This window comes from Trachurus trachurus, assembly GCF_905171665.1.
Source record: "Trachurus trachurus genome assembly, chromosome: 8".
NCBI classification, from domain to species: domain Eukaryota; kingdom Metazoa; phylum Chordata; class Actinopteri; order Carangiformes; family Carangidae; genus Trachurus; species Trachurus trachurus.
The window spans coordinates 626,968-647,500 of NC_139905.1; the positions used below are offsets into that span (position 1 = coordinate 626,968).

A 20,533-nucleotide genomic window follows, 5' to 3' on the forward strand; every position below is an offset into this window, starting at 1 on the left:
TCATCATCATCACGGTCTTTATTGAATAAGTTAAGCATCCAGTTTGAAGCTGCTGGTAACTCCCATCATGCACCACTGCTGCTCTAGGACACAGTCAGGTCCCACTCTTCATCCTCAGCCTCGTCTTCATCAGGACCAAAGTCGCTCCACGAGAACTCGTTCACCTGAAACACACAACAACACAATAACACACCTGTCACTAACACACAACAACAACACACCTGAAGATTCCTAGGGGGCGCCGTTGAGCCGTTCTTTAGATGTCCACCAGTCCCTACGTGCAAACTAAGAACCATGCGTCTTCGAGCTCGTTCAAGACGCCAAACATGTGATTTATTGTTGCTAAGAAGAATAAAAAACAGCACTTTCCACAGGGCCGTCGCCTAGCAACGCCGACGCTGGTCGTCACTCGGGTCCTGATAATAAAGATTAAAATAATAATAACAAACACAAAGTTTCACTCTCCTGTTGTCCAGCTGGGTCAAGGAAGGAAGGAAAGATAGATGGAGGGAGGGAACAGATTGGGTCAATGGGTCAAAAAGGAAGAAAGAAGGAAGAGAAAATGAAGGAATTAAAGATGGAGGGTCAACTGGATCAAAGAGGAAGGAAGAAGAAGTAAGGACGAAGGGAAGGAAGGAAGGAAAAAGGATTGTGGAAAGAAGGAAGGAAGGATGGAGGAAGGGAACAGATTGGGTCAATTTGACCCAGAAGGACGACAGGAGGGTTCAGACTTGTATAAAAGGACGATGATAGACTAGACGTTATCACATGGATCAAGTCTCTTCATTGATCATTGATTATAGATTATTGATAGATGACAGACTAGACGTGTTAGTCAGGTTGATCTCACCTGCAGGAGGCCGGAGGGTTCAGGTTCACACTGGTCTGAGGTCTGTTTCACCTCCACCATCACTTTACCCTCTACACACACACACACACACACACACACACACACACACACACACACACACACCAGTTACACACAGGTAGTAGTACTCAGTAACAGTAGTAGTAGTAGTCCTCAGTATTACCCAGCAGTAGTATGAGCACGGTGCTGAAGGCCTGGACCAGAGCTCGGTCCCTGACTCTCTTCTGCAGCTGAGAGCGTTTCTGGAGGTAAACACCGGGATCTGAGAGAGAGAGAGTTATCTATCGTTCTATCTATCTATTAATCAATCAGCCATAGAGACAGAGTTGTTTTAGAGGTAGATGTGTTGCCTTCAGGGACAGTTTTTCATCAACAGTCTCTGTATTTCCCTCTAAAACAACTCTGTGTGGTAACGTTGTGTTATTATCTCATAGCGTGGTGAATGTGCAGCTCACAACTTGTCCACCAGAGCGTTGTGGAGTTGTTGGATTGTGTATTTGATGAGTTTGATGATGAGGGAAACCAAGAAATCCCATAATGAGCCTCCGTAGTGTAGCTCTGAGCAGCTCATGGCTCTGCTCCGCCGTTCTAAAAACAGCTTGCACCGACAATTAAAGGTAACGAACCTACTGCTATGACTATAGGGATTATTATGGTGATGGGCCAGTTTGACTAAAATGTTGAACTATCCCTTTAAAGAGGAGCTGATCAGGCTCCTCCTCCTCGACCAGCTCCGTCTCTGTCGTCATGGTGACAGTGTCCTGTGTCCTACCTGTGCAGGTGAAGCGGTCCTCCACCACCGCCCCCCCCCTGGTGCTGCGCTGGTGTCGGGGGAAGTTGATGCTCATGATGCAGCCGAACCGCAGCCTCCTGCACCGCCCCCCCTCCCCCTCCCCCTCCCCCTCTCCATCCTCCTCTTCCTCCTCTTCCTCTTCGTTGGTGAGCTCCTTCAGCTGGGGGGGGGACAGGAAGTTAGTTCTCTAACTGTTTCACATCAACGGACGAGACCACAGACCCCCCCCGACCACTGCCTGAAAATATCAAACTCACCACTAACATGAAGCAATTCAAAATATTAATAAAAAAGTATTTAGCAAAATAGGAAAACATGGTATATTTATATGTATAATATGTTATACTTTTTCATTGTTTTTTTTCTCCCCCCCAACTGTGGATCACTTCAGCCAGCCTCTTCTCTGCACCAACAACAATCCTTCCTCCCGCGGATGCTCATGTTTTGACACGTGCTCCTTTTATTCTGGTGCAAAATGATTCCACCAGCCGTTCTGTAACACGTACGAACAGAACACGGAGCGACGTTGTTCCGCCGTTAAACCGGCAGCGGAGGAGGTCGCCACGGAGCCGACTGGACGTCTCCGTGACGACCTCCTCCGCTGCCGGTTTAACGGCGGAGAGGGAGAGGAAGAGCCCCATGTAAACAAGCAACGCCAGCGTAATGAGGGGTAGGAAATATAACGGGATCTCTGTTTTAAACGGGCTTCAGTGAGTAGGAGAGGAGGGAGAGTTCACAGACAGGTCCGCTGTCAATGTGTGTGTGACAGAGAGAGAGCAGGTAAAGGAGGGGCTGAGTTGATAGGTACGCTGTGCGCAGCTCTGCGAGGAAATAAGATGTTACACGCCGGCAAAAAATAGAAAATCAATACGTGTCGGCCTGCTTAACGCCGCGGTTTGTGGGTGGTCTGTGCAGGCATAACTTTACTGTTTTACTGGCTGTCGGACTCGGCGGTCAGCGCGGCGGTCGGCGCGGCAGTCAGCGTGAATGAAAATTGCTAAAGCATCGTTTAGAGGAATCGAAAATAAAAATTCTGAACGATTCCGGGAGAATCGAAACGTTAGAACCGGTTCCAACCGGTTCTCGATTCTCGGGACCCAACCCTACATATATAATATGTAAATATGGATGCAATATGGTTTAGTATGTGAATAATTAACAAAGAATTGTCCTTTAAGACTTGAATACAAGGACGATGTGTGTGTGTGTGTGTGTGTGTGTGTGTGTGTTCCTCACTGTGATGATGTCAGAGGTCCAGCCGTCGAAGCCCAGGCAGTGATTGGCCAGGTTGAGGCAGTGGGCGTGGCTTAGCGGCCGCGGCCGCGACGACAGGAAGTGAGGCGTCTGTTTGGAGCTCAGCTGCACCTGGACACAGTTCAAACAGAGCTTCTGTAAAACTGAACCTGAACATGATTCATGTGTTTTGTTCTGGAAAGAAGTTGAGAACTAGATATTATGTAAATCAACATTGAGGGAAGAACATTATCACTTATTTTGATTTCAAAGAAAAGAAACGATGTAGCTACTAGAGTCAACCTTTATATTTTATTGGGGAAGTTTCATATCCATAAATGTAAATTTCAGAACTTTTCACCATCATTTAAGTTGTTTTTGATTGAAGTTGATTATTATTTTAAGTCTCTTAAAGGGATAGTTCAACATTTTTGAAAATTGGCCCATCGCCATGATCCCCCTAGTAATAGCAGTAGGTTCGTTACCTTTAATTGTTGGTCCAAGCTGCTTTTAGATCGGGGGAGAAGAATACCGAGCGGCGCAGCTACACTACGGAGGCTAATGGAATTTCTTGGTTTTGCTCATCAAACTCAGCAAATACACAACCAAAAAACTCAAAAACGCTGTGGTGGACAAGTTGTGACCTGCACATTCACCACGCTATGAGATAATAGCGGAAAGTTGCGAGATGGAGTTGTTTTAGAGGCAAAGTCGGACTTTACACTCTAGACGGCTGCTCGGCGGAGTGATTTCAAAAGCGCCTGTTTACTGCAGATACGGCTACGGCTACGGCACTGGCTGAGGTGCGCACACTGTGTCCCTCCGACCAGTGGTTCACTGAAGAAAGTAGTTCCGAGTATTTGCTTCACTTCTCTTAACTTTCCGCTATTATCTCATAGCGTGGTGAATGTGCAGGTCACAACTTGTCCACCACAGCGTTTTTGAGTTTTTTGGTTGTGTATTTGCTGAGTTTGATGAGCAAAACCAAGAAATTCCATTAGCCTCCGTAGTGTAGCTGCGCCGCTCGGTATTCTTCTCCCCCGATCTAAAAGCAGCTTGGACCAACAATTAAAGGTAACGAACCTACTGCTATTACTAGGGGGATCATGGCGATGGGCCAATTTTCAAAAATGTTGAACTATCCCTTTAAGTTAATTACAAACATGAAATGTAGCTATATCAATAATGAACATACATTCAGAAATGTTCAACCAATAATCTGTCACAATAACTATAATTATATTTCATCTCATGGGATACGAAGTCTGTCACCAAAATGTATTTTCCTTTATTGTTAACTTGATTGTTTTCTCTTTTGCTTTACCTTTGTTATACTGACATCAATCAATCAAGTTCATTTCTAAAACACATTTAAAGGGACAACCAGGAGTTTCTATTTGGTTATAAAAAGTCTGATATTAATGTGGATGAATCTCCGTTACCACTTGTTAATGGTCCATTTTAGATAAATCTATGGTTTTGTCTCTATGGTTATTTTGTTATTATTAGTGGTGGTGGAAATGCTGGGCGAGCCGACCAGCGTTTCTTTACTTTCGGTTTCGTGGCGAGTCATGAGAATAACGCCGCCGAATCTCCGTTTATGGTGGGAACTACGACGGTATGTGATCGTCTTCCAACCTCTGACTTTAATTCTTGATGAATGAAAACATGAGTCTGTCTTGCACCGGTCAAAGAATTTCACGGTGCGGAGGCTCATAAATGTAGTGTGAAAACACTTCGCTTTAACAAAACTCCTGGTTGTCCCTTTAAAAACAACCAAATATAACTGTAACTTTACTGTTGTAACGAAACGTGAGCTGGAAAGACTGAAATGTTTGTTGTTGCTACAACTTTCAATAAAGTTGAGGGAAACGGACCTTGAGGGGGCGGGTCTGGAACAGCGAGCGTCCGTCCGTGTGCCTCTGAGCCGCCGCCGCCTGCAGCGCCGAGAAGAACTTCACCAGAGCTGAGAAGGAGGGGGGGGAGGGGCGGAGCTTCAGCAGGTAGAGAGGACCGAAGGAGGAGAAGATGCTGCTCAGATGCTCCTACACACACACACACACACACACACACACACACACACACACACACACACACAGAGGAGCTTCAACAGGTAGAGAGGACCGAAGGAGGAGAAGACCCCGCTCAGGCTTTAAGGCATTTAAAGGTATAGTAGGTAGGAATCACCTCCATCTAGCGGTGTGGTTGCATCTCTGAACGTATTCTTGATGTTGCATTCAGGTGAAATGGGGCGGACGTCAGACAGACAACAGACGCTGCACATGCACTGCAAAAACTCTAAACTCTCACCAAGAATATTTGTCTTATTTCTAGTCAAAACAAATCTCATTCTACTTCAAATCAGACTCATCACATAAAAAGCAGCTTGTTTTTAGACACTTTTTACTTCTTTCAAGCTGATTTTCACTTGAAATAAGTAGAATGCCAGATTTTTCTACTTATTTCAAGTGAAAATTAGTTTGAAACAAGTGAAAATGATCTAAAAACAAGTTCATTTTTAGGTGATGAGTCTTATTTTAAGTGGAAAGAGTTTAGTTTTGACTAGAAATAAGACAAATATTCTTGGAAAGATGTTGAGTTTTTACAGTATAACAGGATAAACAAGCGTCTATGTAAACAAGTGGCCTGACAACATGTTGTCATGGTGATGTGGTATTGTTTTACCGTCTTTCTCTGGTGCAGTAAAATGACACTTATGTATTTGTAACGACTTGTAACTAGTGATGATGAGCCAGATGAAGCCTCATGAAGCATCGAAGCTTTTCATCAAACTGGTTCATCAAGCACAAAGCTTCTTGGGGCTTCAGCTGCTCTACTAGGCCACCTACTGGCCAAAAAGAACTAAACAGGACAAATATTACAATGATATAGTGGTCTGTAGTGTAGCTATATATATATTTAGTTATACATTTGAACTTTGTACTGGTTTAAATTACAGGTTTACTGGTTTAAACAGGTGATTTGTGTCCATAAAGAGTCATAAGGGAAAGTGGGAATGAGGGTGAGGACAATAAGCTTGTGTGACCGATGTTGTTCAGGCCACAGTGTCTATAGAAAGAGTTTCAGGTCCTGAATGGGTCTCGAACACAGATCTCCTGCACCGTGGGTAACGATGCTAACCGCTTCACTAACCGCTACACGCTGTCTCTTCTCCTTACTGGTACCTCATGAGTCGTGACTGTGCCTATACCCGCGGATCTCCGTTACACTTCTGTTAACGTGGGTTGTGGGGCAGTGGATGTGCTTGTTGAACTTGTGGAATCATTTTTATTCAGAATATAGATGAAACTGTTGAAACACATGTTGCACTCGATGCAGAAACACCAACAGCGCACCACCAAACCACAAACCGCTTCCTGAACCAGTAGGCGGAGCAACGGGCCGGTGAGGCGTCGGACGTCATCGATACGCGCTTCGATTCGCGCTTCACAAAACACTTCCTGGATTACTCGACGCGCTTCGAAGCCTCGGCACGGCAAAGACCCATCACTACTGGTAACAACTCATTCTAAGGAACCAGAAAGCTTTCATCTGGATGCAGCTGAGATTCACCTTCAGTCAAATACGGATTTATGAAAGACAGGTTTGATTTTTGATCATAAAAAGACAAATAAGTTACACACTGGAGTAGGGATGTCACCATTATACATTTTCTTTGTACGATTATTGTCAGAGAAATAATCACGGTGTTACGATTATCACGATTATTATACATTAATTAATTTCACAACACTATGAATGTGTTAAATCAAATTCAGTAAAAATATAATTACATTACTCATTGTTTACACAAAATATTTCAAGTATCTATTAATATATGACCAATTCTTAATCCCCCAGGGGAAGTGTTTGAAATATTCAGGTCAGAAATTGTCATCTATACCAAATGTAACGTTTATTTTAATCATTTTTTGTTTTGTTTTGCTTTTTTTTCAATTAAAAATGACACGCTAACATTTAATTTCCTACCAATTCAATGTTACATTAGATAAATGGACCAGTATCTGAGCATTTACCTTTATTTTGGCGCCACATCTGCCGATAAGGTTCCAACATCACATTTTTTGTGAAAGTGACGGTATTTATTAATCTTAACGATTAAATAATTGTGGCGTTTAAAACCACGATTAACTGTGAAAACAAGTAATGGTGACATCCCTACACTCACTGGAGCTTTAATAAAGTTCACTTTTGATTATTTTACAACTCAAGAACTTTTCCCCAAATAATTCTAGATGTAAAGTTAGAGTTGTAGTTGACTCACGTAGAGCTGCGCCTCGCTCAGCGCCGCCTCGATGTTCCACACAAACAGAGTCTTGTTGTTCTCCACAGGGACCAGGAAGTCCAGCACGTCCACCTCCATCATTCTGGGATGGAATAATAAATATATAATAAATATATAATAAATACACACACACGACTCAGTTTTAACTTCAGCCCCGGTGACACGTCTCCTCCTCCTCCAGGTCAGACTCTGACCAATCAGAGAAGAGCTGGTGAAGTTAATAACGTAATAAAACTGCTGTACATCTGTAACTGGACTGTAGATGACAAACACCACATGGTGAACGGTTACCGTGACGACATCTGAAATGTTTCCTTTTGACGAAGCGACAGAATCACAACACAGACCTGCAACGATTAGGAAGAGAGGAGGAGGAGGAGGAGAGGAGGAGGAATAGAGGAGGAGGAGGAGAGGAGGAGGAATAGAGGAGGAAGAGGAGAGGAGGAGGAGGAAGGATAGAGGAGGAATAGAGGAGGAAGAGGAGAGAGGTAGAGGAGGAGGAATAGAGGAGGAGGAGGAGAGGAGGAGGAATAGAGGAGGAATAGAAGAGGAGAGAGAGTAGAGGAGGAGGAGGAAGGATAGAGGAGGAAGAGGAGAGGAGGAGGAATAGAGGAGGAATAGAAGAGGAGAGAGAGTAGAGGAGGAGGAGGAAGGATAGAGGAGGAATAGAAGAGGAGAGAGAGTAGAAGAGAAGAGGAGGAAGGATAGAGGAGGGATAGAGGAGGAGGAATAGAGGAGGAGGAGGAGCAATAGAGGAGGAAGAGGAGAGGAGGAGAGGAGGAGGAATAGAGGAGGAGGAGGAAGGATAGAGGAGGGATAGAGGAGGAATAGAGGAGGAAGAGGAGGAGCAATAGAGGAGGAAGAGGAGAGGAGGAGGAGAGGAGGAGGAAGGATAGAGAAGGAATAGAGGAGGAGAGAGAGTAGAGGAGGAGGAAGGATAGAGGAGGAAGAGGAGACGAGGAGGAGAGGAGAGGAGGAGGAATAGAAGAGGAGAGGAGGAGGAATAGAAGAGGAAGAGGAGAGGAGGAGGAATAGAAGAGGAGAGAGAGTAGAGGAGGATGAATAGAAGAGGAATAGAAGAGGAGAGAGAGTAGAGGAGGAGGAAGGATAGAGGAGGAGGAATAGAGGAGGAAGGATATGAGGAATAGAAGAGGAATAGAAGAGGAGACAGAGTAGAGGAGGAGGAATAGAGGAGGAAGAGGAGGAATAGAAGAGGAGAGAGAGTAGAGGAGGAGGAATAGAGGAGGAAGATGAGGAAGGATAGAAGAGGAATAGAAGAGGAGAGAGAGTAGAGGAGGAGGAATAGAGGAGGAAGAGGAGGAAGGATAGAAGAGGAATAGAAGAGGAGACAGAGTAGAGGAGGAGGAAGGATAGAGGAGGAGGAATAGAGGAGGAAGAGGAGGAATAGAAGAGGAGAGAGAGTAGAGGAGGAGGAATAGAGGAGGAATAGAAGAGGAGAGAGAGTAGAGGAGGAGGAGTGGTGTCTCTGTCCTCCAGTTTCTTTTTCTTTCTTTTTTTTGGCTTCACTTTTTTTTCTCCAGAACTTTATTAAAACTTGTCCAACTGCAAAACAACCTACACGACAGCAGATGTCACCGCGGGGTTAACGTTACACGTTACATACATGGAGGCTTTTTTACAGATTGCATTATACAAAGATGTTGTAGAGACACAGGCTCAAGGTCTTTTAGCTTTTGTGTTATTAGATGTTTCAGTGGTTTTAATATTAGCCTAACTTACTGCTTGACTTCGTTCTGAAATGTAAGAAAAACAGGATTTTTATCTGTGTATCTACATTTATGAATGTGCCATTTGGATAAAAGGATAATAAGATTAATGTCCGTTACGTCCTCCAGTTAAAACTCGCTGCTTCAAGTCAAAGTTTAGTTAAATTAAAGTTAAATTAAAGTTAAAGTTAAGTTACAGTAGATTTAGTCACTCACCGTCTCTTCTCTTTGGACAAACACAACAGGACTTTGTTTGGCGCGCTTCCGCTGCCGCTGCTGCAGCCAATCAGGAGTCAGGAGGAACGGTGACGACAGCGGCAGCGGACCAATCAGAGCGTCGCCTCGCAGCCCGCTGGGTTTTCTCTCCTGTAGTGAACTGAGCCGTTCTGTTTCCTGAGCCGCTTGGACCGGGCGGACTGAACTTTGGTCCTAGTTGTTCTGGTGGTTCACTCTGGTCTGTCTGGGTCTGTCCCATGGATGTATTATGGTCTGTCCTCTTCCTCCGCTGCTCCAAACTTCACTTTTCCCCCCTTTTTTCTCCTCCTCCTCCTCCTCCACATGTTCACCAGCACCGAGATGAAAGTGAAGAGTGAAAACAACACGACTGAACCACCAGGTGAAGTGAAAACCTGTGAGTTGGTGACTGGAGGGAAAAGGAAAGTCTGTCTGCTGCCTCGAGCCCGAGCCGAGCCACCACGTCATCGTCGTCATCACGCATCACACCCGGTGACGTCACCAGAAAGAAAGTGAAACCCAGACCGGAAGAGGAGGAGACACCGCCTTCAAAATACTCCAAAATCCACTTCACAGCGGCCACACACACACACACACACCGTGGAGCTCGGTGCCAGCTTTTATTTTGTAGAGGTGAGTGTGTCACTTCCTGTGTGAGGTTTAGAAAGTGAAGGGAAATCACAGCAGAAAGTTTCAGAGTCAGAGTGAAGGTGTTTCCTCACCTGTGGTTTATACTCACTGTAATAACAACAATGATAAGATTATTATCAATAATAATAACAGCAACAATAATGATAAATAATAATATCATATATATTATTATAATATAATTATATAATCATAATAATGATGATGATGATGATGGTTTATTCGTCACATACAACAACACAAGATCATTGCAGTGAAATGACACGTGCAACACTCCGTCGACACACTGTTAATAATAATAATAATAATAATAATAAGTGATAACTATAAAGCACTTTTCATAGATAAAAACGCAGCACAAAGTGTTTCCGTGTGTCAAACAGACGTCGACCGGGTTCATGTCGGCCGACCTGACGACGTGACAGTGAACTGCTCCTTTACATGTTAGTGGGTCATTTGTAATTAGAAAAAAATGAAATAAAATAAAAGTAAACTATAATTATTATTGATCCTGTATCAAGAGTATATGTGTGTTATGTTGTGTGTGTGTGTGTGTGTGTGTGTGTGACCAGCGCTGTGGTTAAATGCTGTGAAACACACTGATGCTCATAATGGAGATAAGTGTAATAATAGTAATCTGCAGTCTAACTATGACATCACTGACAGAGTGAAAGAGTGAGAGAGTGAAAGAGTGAAAGAGTGAAGGTGTAAAAAAAGTGAAAGGGGGCGGAGCCACTGGGAACTTCCTGACTCTGTTTCCTTTTCCCTGTTGTGAGTATAAGAGTCTGAGCAGCAGCAGCATGTTGTATTATAACTGTTCTCTCCTTCATCTCCTCCATCATCTTCATCGTCTTCATCATCTCCATCGTCTTCATCATGGTCGTCCCCATCGGCCTCGTCCTGCTCTGCAGCGTCCTGACTCCTGCGCTCGGCTGTGATTGGCTCAGCCGCTACCATCACTATAGCAACATCACGCTGACCCACCTCCGACTCATGGTGAGTAGCTACCGACCGGTCGTCAACACGTCTCATCACTGGTGACAGTAGAAGAAAGTAGTCAGCTACCAACGGCCCCGATGCAGAATGATTGCTGTGACAACAGGGGCCGACCCGGCTTATGGGACAGGCTTTTATTATTATTATTATTATTATTATTATTATTATTAGGCCTATTGATTTCAAACAATTCTGATGCTCAGCAAAGATGGTAAATCTCTAACATAGTCAAATGGTTCTGTCGTTACTGTCTAGAAGAGTTTTTTTGCGGGGATAAAAAACTGAATGATCAGATATTGAAAGCAAATCCCCATAATCCAGAATAACATCAGTGAATTACAGTAAAGATGTAAAAGCCAAGATGTTACAGTAATACAGTACCACCAATTGATCATTTTATTTTTTGAAATGTTGAATTTAATTGTTACCAGAGTTCTAATGCAACGGCATTACTCGCATTAATGGCACTTTGGCCACTGCGTCTCATCTTGTTCTTCCATCCACGATCAATAATCAGTAATCGATAATCTTTACTTTGATCCCAGTCAGACACAAACTGTTGAAGATAGTCCCGATGAGGACTGGTAGGTCTGGTCTGTGGACTACAGGTACAGCATGGTGTGTTGGACTCATTATGGGATGCTCATCAGGTCCAGTCTCTGCATGTGACCTCTGACCTCTGACCCTGCTGCTGTTTAACCCCCGTGTGACGTGTTTCAAACACAAAGACAGGATCGAGAGTGGATCGAAACGGCTGAAGCTGACTGAAGTCTGTTTGTGTTTCAGGGGAATCAGGGGACGGACGAGGAGATGCAGTTCCCCGAGAAGCTCTACAAGCACATGGGCCAGAGGGAGGTAAGCAATCAACCAACCAACCAACCAACCAACCAATCAACCAATCAACCAATCAATCAATCAATCAATCAATCAATCAATCAATCAATCAATCAATCAATCAATCAATCAATCAATCAACCAATCAATCAATCAATCAACCAACCCACCAACCACTCATCCATCCGTCCTCTCTCCAGGTGACCTCTCAGGTGGTTTTCATCAGAGACAGCCTGGACCAGATCGCTGAACTCTATCGCCATAGCGACCTGTCCTCGGCCTCCTGGTTGGCCAATCACACCAACGGCTTCAGGACGAGTCTGGACCGCCTGATCGCCGGCCTCAACACCTGCGTGAGTACCGCACACACCTCATCATCCATCCAGCTGTTGCCATGACGACCTCTCATCTCCTCCTCCTCCATGTCAGGCCCGTGTGTGTTGACTGTGTGTTTGTGTCTCCAGGTGCCGACAGACCATAAACACAACCACAAACAGAACCACAAGCTGAAGATTTACTACAGGAGACTGAGGAGCAGAGTCCTGGACCGCACTGTGAGTACAACTACTGTAGCACTGACTCTAGAACTGTTTAACTACTGTAGCACTGACTCTAGAACTGTTTAACTACTGTAGCACTGACTCTAGAACTGTTTAACTACTGTAGCACTGACTCTAGAACTGTTTAACTACTGTAGTACTGACTCTAGAACTGTTTAACTACTGTAGCACTGACTCTAGAACTGTTTAACTACTGTAGTACTGACTCTAGAACTGTTTAACTACTGTAGCACTGACTCTAGAACTGTTTAACTACTGTTTAACTACTGTAGCACTGACTCTAGAACTGTTTAACTACTGTAGCACTGACTCTAGAACTGTTTAACTACTGTTTAACTACTGTAGCACTGACTCTAGAACTGTTTAACTACTGTAGCACTGACTCTAGAACTGTTTAACTACTGTAGCACTGACTCTAGAACTGTTTAACTACTGTAGCACTGACTCTAGAACTGTTTAACTACTGTTTAACTACTGTAGTACTGACTCTAGAACTGTTTAACTACTGTAGCACTGACTCTAGAACTGTTTAACTACTGTAGCACTGACTCTAGAACTGTTTAACTACTGTAGTACTGACTCTAGAACTGTTTAACTACTGTAGTACTGACTCTAGAACTGTTTAACTACTGTAGTACTGACTCTAGAACTGTTTAACTACTGTTTAACTACTGTAGCACTGACTCTAGAACTGTTTAACTACTGTAGTACTGACTCTAGAACTGTTTAACTACTGTAGTACTGACTCTAGAACTGTTTAACTACTGTAGTACTGACTCTAGAACTGTTTAACTACTGTAGTACTGACTCTAGAACTGTTTAACTACTGTTTAACTACTGTAGCACTGACTCTAGAACTGTTTAACTACTGTAGTACTGACTCTAGAACTGTTTAACTACTGTAGTACTGACTCTAGAACTGTTTAACTACTGTAGCACTGACTCTAGAACTGTTTAACTACTGTAGCACTGACTCTAGAACTGTTTAACTACTGTAGCACTGACTCTAGAACTGTTTAACTACTGTTTAACTACTGTAGCACTGACTCTAGAACTGTTTAACTACTGTAGTACTGACTCTAGAACTGTTTAACTACTGTAGCACTGACTCTAGAACTGTTTAACTACTGTAGTACTGACTCTAGAACTGTTTAACTACTGTAGTACTGACTCTAGAACTGTTTAACTACTGTAGTACTGACTCTAGAACTGTTTAACTACTGTTTAACTACTGTAGCACTGACTCTAGAACTGTTTAACTACTGTAGTACTGACTCTAGAACTGTTTAACTACTGTAGTACTGACTCTAGAACTGTTTAACTACTGTTTAACTACTGTAGCACTGACTCTAGAACTGTTTAACTACTGTAGTACTGACTCTAGAACTGTTTAACTACTGTAGCACTGACTCTAGAACTGTTTAACTACTGTAGCACTGACTCTAGAACTGTTTAACTACTGTAGCACTGACTCTAGAACTGTTTAACTACTGTAGCACTGACTCTAGAGCTGTTTAACTACTGTAGCACTGACTCTAGAACTGTTTAACTACTGTAGCACTGACTCTAGAACTGTTTAACTACTGTAGCACTGACTCTAGAACTGTTTAACTACTGTAGCACTGACTCTAGAACTGTTTAACTACTGTAGCACTGACTCTAGAGCTGTTTAACTACTGTAGCACTGACTCTAGAACTGTTTAACTACTGTAGCACTGACTCTAGAACTGTTTAACTACTGTAGCACTGACTCTAGAACTGTTTAACTACTGTAGCACTGACTCTAGAGCTGTTTAACTACTGTAGCACTGACTCTAGAACTGTTTAACTACTGTGGCACTGACTCTAGAACTGTTTAACTACTGAAGCACTGACTCTAGAACTGTTTAACTACTGTAGCACTGACTCTAGAACTGTTTAACTACTGTAGTACTGACTCTAGAACTGTGTAACTACTGTAGCACTGACTCTAGAACTGTTTAACTACTGTAGCACTGACTCTAGAACTGTTTAACTACTGTAGTACTGACTCTAGAACTGTTTAACTACTGTAGCACTGACTCTAGAACTATTTAACTACTGTAGCACTGACTCTAGAACTGTTCAACTACTGTAGTACTGACTCTAGAACTGTTTAACTACTGTAGCACTGACTCTAGAGCTGTTCAACTACTGTAGTACTGACTCTAGAACTGTTTAACTACTGTAGCACTGACTCTAGAACTATTTAACTACTGTAGCACTGACTCTAGAGCTGTTTAACTACTGTAGCACTGACTCTAGAACTGTTTAACTACTGTAGTACTGACTCTAGAACTGTTTAACTACTGTAGCACTGACTCTAGAACTGTTTAACTACTGTAGCACTGACTCTAGAACTGTTTAACTACTGTAGTACTGACTCTAGAACTGTTTAACTACTGTAGCACTGACTCTAGAACTGTTTAACTACTGTAGCACTGACTCTAGAACTGTTTAACTACTGTAGTACTGACTCTAGAACTGTTTAACTACTGTAGCACTGACTCTAGAACTATTTAACTACTGTAGCACTGACTCTAGAACTGTTCAACTACTGTAGTACTGACTCTAGAACTGTTTAACTACTGTAGCACTGACTCTAGAGCTGTTCAACTACTGTAGCACTGACTCTAGAACTGTTTAACTACTGTAGCACTGACTCTAGAACTGTTTAACTACTGTAGCACTGACTCTAGAACTGTTCAACTACTGTAGCACTGACTCTAGAACTGTTTAACTACTGTAGCACTGACTCTAGAACTGTTTAACTACTGTAGCACTGACTCTAGAACTGTTTAACTACTGTAGCACTGACTCTAGAACTGTTTAACTACTGTAGTACTGACTCTAGAACTGTTTAACTACTGTAGCACTGACTCTAGAACTATTTAACTACTGTAGCACTGACTCTAGAACTGTTCAACTACTGTAGTACTGACTCTAGAACTGTTTAACTACTGTAGCACTGACTCTAGAGCTGTTCAACTACTGTAGTACTGACTCTAGAACTGTTTAACTACTGTAGCACTGACTCTAGAACTATTTAACTACTGTAGCACTGACTCTAGAGCTGTTTAACTACTGTAGCACTGACTCTAGAACTGTTTAACTACTGTAGTACTGACTCTAGAACTGTTTAACTACTGTAGCACTGACTCTAGAACTGTTTAACTACTGTAGTACTGACTCTAGAACTGTTTAACTACTGTAGCACTGACTCTAGAACTGTTTAACTACTGTAGCACTGACTCTAGAACTGTTTAACTACTGTAGTACTGACTCTAGAACTGTTTAACTACTGTAGCACTGACTCTAGAACTATTTAACTACTGTAGCACTGACTCTAGAACTGTTCAACTACTGTAGTACTGACTCTAGAACTGTTTAACTACTGTAGCACTGACTCTAGAGCTGTTCAACTACTGTAGTACTGACTCTAGAACTGTTTAACTACTGTAGCACTGACTCTAGAACTGTTTAACTACTGTAGTACTGACTCTAGAACTGTTTAACTACTGTAGCACTGACTCTAGAACTGTTTAACTACTGTAGCACTGACTCTAGAACTGTTTAACTACTGTAGCACTGACTCTAGAACTGTTTAACTACTGTAGTACTGACTCTAGAGCTGTTTAACTACTGTAGTACTGACCTGTGTATTGTGTGTCCAGGCTGCGCTCTGGGAGCTGATGAGGACGGAGACGAAGCTTCACCTGGAGCGGTTGGACCTGATGGTGAACAATATCGTTAACCCCCGATCTACAACTGCTGCTGCCACCAGGAGGCGCCACTGATCTACTGCTGCTGCTACTGCTACCACCACCAGCAGGAGGCGCTCTGCTGCTGCTGCCACCAGGAGGCGCCACTGATCTACACCACACAGCCATCTGCTGGACCAGAGTGCTGCAACATAGTTATCTAATTCATTTTATAAGTCTACTTAGCCTATTTAATTTATTTTATATATTTATTTATTTTATACATCTATTTATTTATTTTATACATCTATTTATTTAATTTATTTTTTATATTTATCTATTTTATACGTCTATTTATTTAATTTATTTGTTGTATTTATTGAATTGTCTTAATAAATGTTTTTGTCACTGAGCTTGTTGTTGGATCTTTAAACCTATTTCTGCCCGTCACCAACGAATCTCTGTTGTTTCTGCTTCAGTGGACAGAGGCTTTTACTTTTTTACCATTACTCAACAACACACACACACACACACACACACACAAACACACACTGTTGCTCAGCCATTGGATAAAACGTATCGGTGGGATCTTGCATATAAAGTTCAGACGACTACAGAACCTTCATCACCTTCATCACTGCTGCTGCAGCGCTACACCAGCAGGGAGAGGGTTAATTATTATTGTTAATGGTTAATAACTAATAATAATAACTGATTATGGCAATGGGCCAATTTGCCAAAATGTTGAAATATCCCTTTTATGGTAGAAATCCTAAAGAGTTAAGTATGGAGCTATTATTGTTGCAATATTATTTGCAAATGCGTATCTCAATCTGTGTGTGCGTATTCAGATCTGTGTGTGTGTAATCAGATCTGTGTGTGTGTAATCAGATCTGTGTGTGTGTGTAATATGATCTGTGTGTGTGTATTCAGATCTGTGTGTGTGTATTCAGACCTGTGTGTGTGTAAAAAAAATCTGTGTCTGTATTCAGATTTGCAAGTGAAGACAAATCTGCAAGTGCATGCAAAGATCTGTGAATGTGAACACAGATCTGTAAGTGTACATAGATCTGTAAATGTGTAAACCGATCTGTAAATGCGTACTTAGATCTGTAAATGTCTGTCATCACTTACAACTCAGGCAGGAGCTCTCCATTGGCTGTGTTTTTACACGTGAATTTTGCAACACTTCTGCCGCGGCAGATCTGTGATCTGAAAATGTGTAGAAATGAGATTTGTCTGTGACCTCAGTGTTCCTTTGCCCTGAGCTCAGGCTCACAGGCTCACGCTGCCTGGCTGCAGTAGCAGTACCGACCCGGTCCGTGTACGAAGTATAATTCAATTACGTTGTTCACTTTGTACCATGAGAAATGTCGTTTTTACCGGTATTTCCTGTTTGATTGACGTGAGACGTACAACGCTTCAACAATTCAGCGCACCGAAGTGCCCGCTTGTTCCTTTCTCCAACTTGTACAATGAAAATTGAAAAAGGAAGTCGAGAGCCGGAACCAGCCTTCAAAGTAAAAGCTCCGCGTTTTGATGGCTACAGCAACGGACAATTTAAAAGAAAGAAGAAGAAAAACTCCGAAACGAATTAAATACCTAATTCACAACAAATCGCCTCCTAAACGATTACCATTTACCCCAGTAAAAACGACATTTCTCATGGTACAAAGTGAACAACGTAATTGAATTATACTTCGTACACGGACCGGGTCGGTACTGCTACTGCAGCCAGGCAGCGTGAGCCTGTGAGCCTGAGCTCAGGGCAAAGGAACACTGAGGTCACAGATAAATCTCATTTCTACACATTTTCAGATCACAGATCTGCCGCGGCAGAAGTGTTGCAAAATTCACGTGTAAAAACACAGCCAATGGAGAGCTCCTGCCTGAGTTGTAAGTGATGACAGACATTTACAGATCTAAGTACGCATTTACAGATCGGTTTACACATTTACAGATCTATGTACACTTACAGATCTGTGTTCACATTCACAGATCTTTGCATGCACTTGCAGATTTGTCTTCACTTGCAAATCTGAATACGGACACAGATTTTTTTTACACACACACAGGTCTGAATACACACACACAGATCTGAATACGCACACACAGATCTGAATACACACACACAGATCATATTACACACACACAGATCTGAATACACACACACAGATCTGAATACGCACACACAGATTGAGATACGCATTTGCAAATAATATTGCAACAATAATAGCTCCATAGTTAAGGTGGAAATCCTGTTTAGTTCCTCCTTAAAGGGATACGCCAACATTTTTTTTCGTGTCTTGCCTCACTCCTGAGTCCATGACCAGCAGACACCATCCTTTCCACTGTGTGTGCAGTAACAAGGGAGATAGAGCCGTATCGCCGTAATTAGCTTAGCTCAAACACTGGAAGTGTGGGTAGTGTTAGCCTGCCTCCACCTAAAGTCGCTAATTAGCTTAGCTCAAACGCTGGAAGTGTATGGGTAGTGTTAGCCTGCCTCCACCTAAAGTCGCTAATTAGCTTAGCTCAAACGCTGGAAGTGTATGGGTAGTGTTAGCCTGCCTCCACCTAAAGTCGCTAATTAGCTTAGCTCAAACGCTGGAAGTGTATGGGTAGTGTTAGCCTGCCTCCACCTAAAGTCGCTAATTAGCTTAGCTCAAACGCTGGAAGTGTATGGGTAGTGTTAGCCTGCCTCCACCTAAAGTCGCTAATTAGCTTAGCTCAAACGCTGGAAGTGTATGGGTAGTGTTAGCCTGCCTCCACCTAAAGTCGCTAATTAGCTTAGCTCAAACGCTGGAAGTGTATGGGTAGTGTTAGCCTGCCTCCACCTAAAGTCGCTAATTAGCTTAGCTCAAACGCTGGAAGTGTATGGGTAGTGTTAGCCTGCCTCCACCTAAAGTCGCTAATTAGCTTAGCTCAAACGCTGGAAGTGTATGGGTAGTGTTAGCCTGCCCTCTACCTAAAGTCGCTAATTAGCTTAGCTCAAACGCTGGAAGTGTATGGGTAGTGTTAGCCTGCTCACAGGCCCACAGGAGGCCGTCACAACTGGTTTGATCCAGTTTCATCAAAAAACAAACAATGGACACAACACTGATGCAAAGATCAATTAATTTATTGATAATCTGCAGACACAGACAGGTTACGGTGGAGCTAGGGTCCAGGTTGTTTGGAGTGTGTAGTTTGTTGTGTGTCCTCTTCATCACATCATCATCTTCATCGATGTTTCACCCAGACCAGTTGGTTTATTACTGAACTGAATCTAAATTAAAGTTCAAACTATTGATCTTTTTTTTTTTTTTTTACTTCTAATTATTCTATGATAATAATCTGTTAAAGGTCCAGTACAGACATGGCGGCGCAAGATGGCGACGCTCTCTAAAGCGAGACCCTTGTTATATATATAGATATAAAAGAAGAATTATAAGGCTACAGAAACCAAACAGGTTTTATTTTATATACTTTATAAACTTTATATACTTTATATTCATAGTAGCCTGAATTCAGATTCTAACAATAAACCTGGTTAATTAATTACAGACTGGACCTTTAACAGGAAACAACCAGGAGCTGAAACCAGCTGATGACATCATTTATCCGTCTCCATGGCGACATGAGACTAGTCACATGACTGGACGTAGTTCTGCGGGAAGAAGCCCTGGTTGCCGTTGACGAATCCCTCGCACCAGCCGTCGTCGTGGCGATGCATCAGGTAGACGACGTCGCCCTCGGTGAGCGTCAGGTCGCCGGGCTTCGCCGCCTCGTAGCCGTAGAGCGCCACCACTGGACAGACGGGAGACAAACACAAGGCCGTCGTCATGGGGACCAGCGGTTCTCCACGAGTCTCACTCTGGGTCATTAAGTCGCGACCCACTTTTATAGAATTCAAACCAAGAATTTTTTTAAGCCTTTAAAAACTCATTTAGCTCTTTATTGAGCAAAGTGCATTTCAGAGCACATGAATGAAGCTGAGGAGTTACCATGACAACTGCATGTACGGAAGTGAATAAAAAAATATCAAACTGCACCAAATGGAGACCAACAAAACGATATATTTGACTTCTAATGCATCTCTGCATTCAGAGCATGTTCACTAAAGTGAATAAATATCAAATTGCACAAAATAAAGACCCACAAAACAAAACCAGATTCACTGCATCAGGCCACATTAATAAGAAACTGATATCTTTGCATTCAGAGCAAATAATAAGAAAGTGAGGAGGAGCATTACAACTGCATGTGTTCACGTGTCTCGTGCCTTTCAATATAAGTTATTTTTCAAAATAAAAGACATGTCCAACATCAGATGTGCATTAAATATTATTTACTTTGTTGACCAGCTGTCCGCGACCCATCCAGAACGGGTCCAAGACCCACTTCTGGGTCCCGACCCACCAGTTGAGAACCACTGGTCTAGAGCACTGTAAAAGAGAGTAAGGACACCTCCATTGACTCCCGTGGTAAGGGTTTAAGGGTTTAAGGGTTTAAGGGTTTAAGGGTTTAAGGGTTTAAGGGTTTAAGGGTTTAAAGCAGAACTATGCAGGATTTGGGCTGTAATTATTGTGGCTCAGAGTCACTGTGATGGTTGAGTGACCTATTATGAGGTGAATGG

At 42.7% G+C, this 20,533-nt stretch overlaps 2 protein-coding genes and 1 pseudogene across 3 annotated transcripts in view; 1 reads left to right on the forward strand and 2 right to left on the reverse strand.

The window, feature by feature from the left end:
- Positions 1 to 9,229, reverse strand: rdm1 (RAD52 motif containing 1). The gene is made up of 8 exons (XM_083976542.1): positions 9,144 to 9,229; positions 7,180 to 7,282; positions 4,772 to 4,939; positions 2,898 to 3,026; positions 1,641 to 1,821; positions 1,032 to 1,130; positions 851 to 921; positions 1 to 164 (listed from the first exon to the last, which is right to left on the reverse strand). The coding sequence occupies exons 2-8, from the start codon at positions 7,279 to 7,281 to the stop codon at positions 84 to 86; spliced, it is 831 nt and encodes a 276-aa protein (XP_083832668.1). The 5' UTR covers position 7,282; positions 9,144 to 9,229; the 3' UTR covers positions 1 to 83.
- Positions 9,230 to 10,685: 1,456 nt separating this feature from the next.
- LOC310989766 (interferon a3-like) lies at positions 10,686 to 16,014 on the forward strand (the record flags this gene model as incomplete). The annotated part of the gene is made up of 5 exons (XM_083976914.1): positions 10,686 to 10,805; positions 11,592 to 11,660; positions 11,840 to 11,992; positions 12,104 to 12,193; positions 15,892 to 16,014. The coding sequence occupies 5 exons, from the start codon at positions 10,686 to 10,688 to the stop codon at positions 16,012 to 16,014; spliced, it is 555 nt and encodes a 184-aa protein (XP_083833040.1).
- Positions 16,015 to 19,070: 3,056 nt separating this feature from the next.
- Positions 19,071 to 20,533, reverse strand: part of LOC310989438 — a 19,932-nt pseudogene continuing 18,469 nt past the window's right edge. Inside the window, exon 12 of the transcript XR_014596495.1 lies at positions 19,071 to 19,704. The product of XR_014596495.1 is annotated as an uncharacterized misc_RNA (transcript). The remainder of the gene's footprint in view (positions 19,705 to 20,533) is intronic.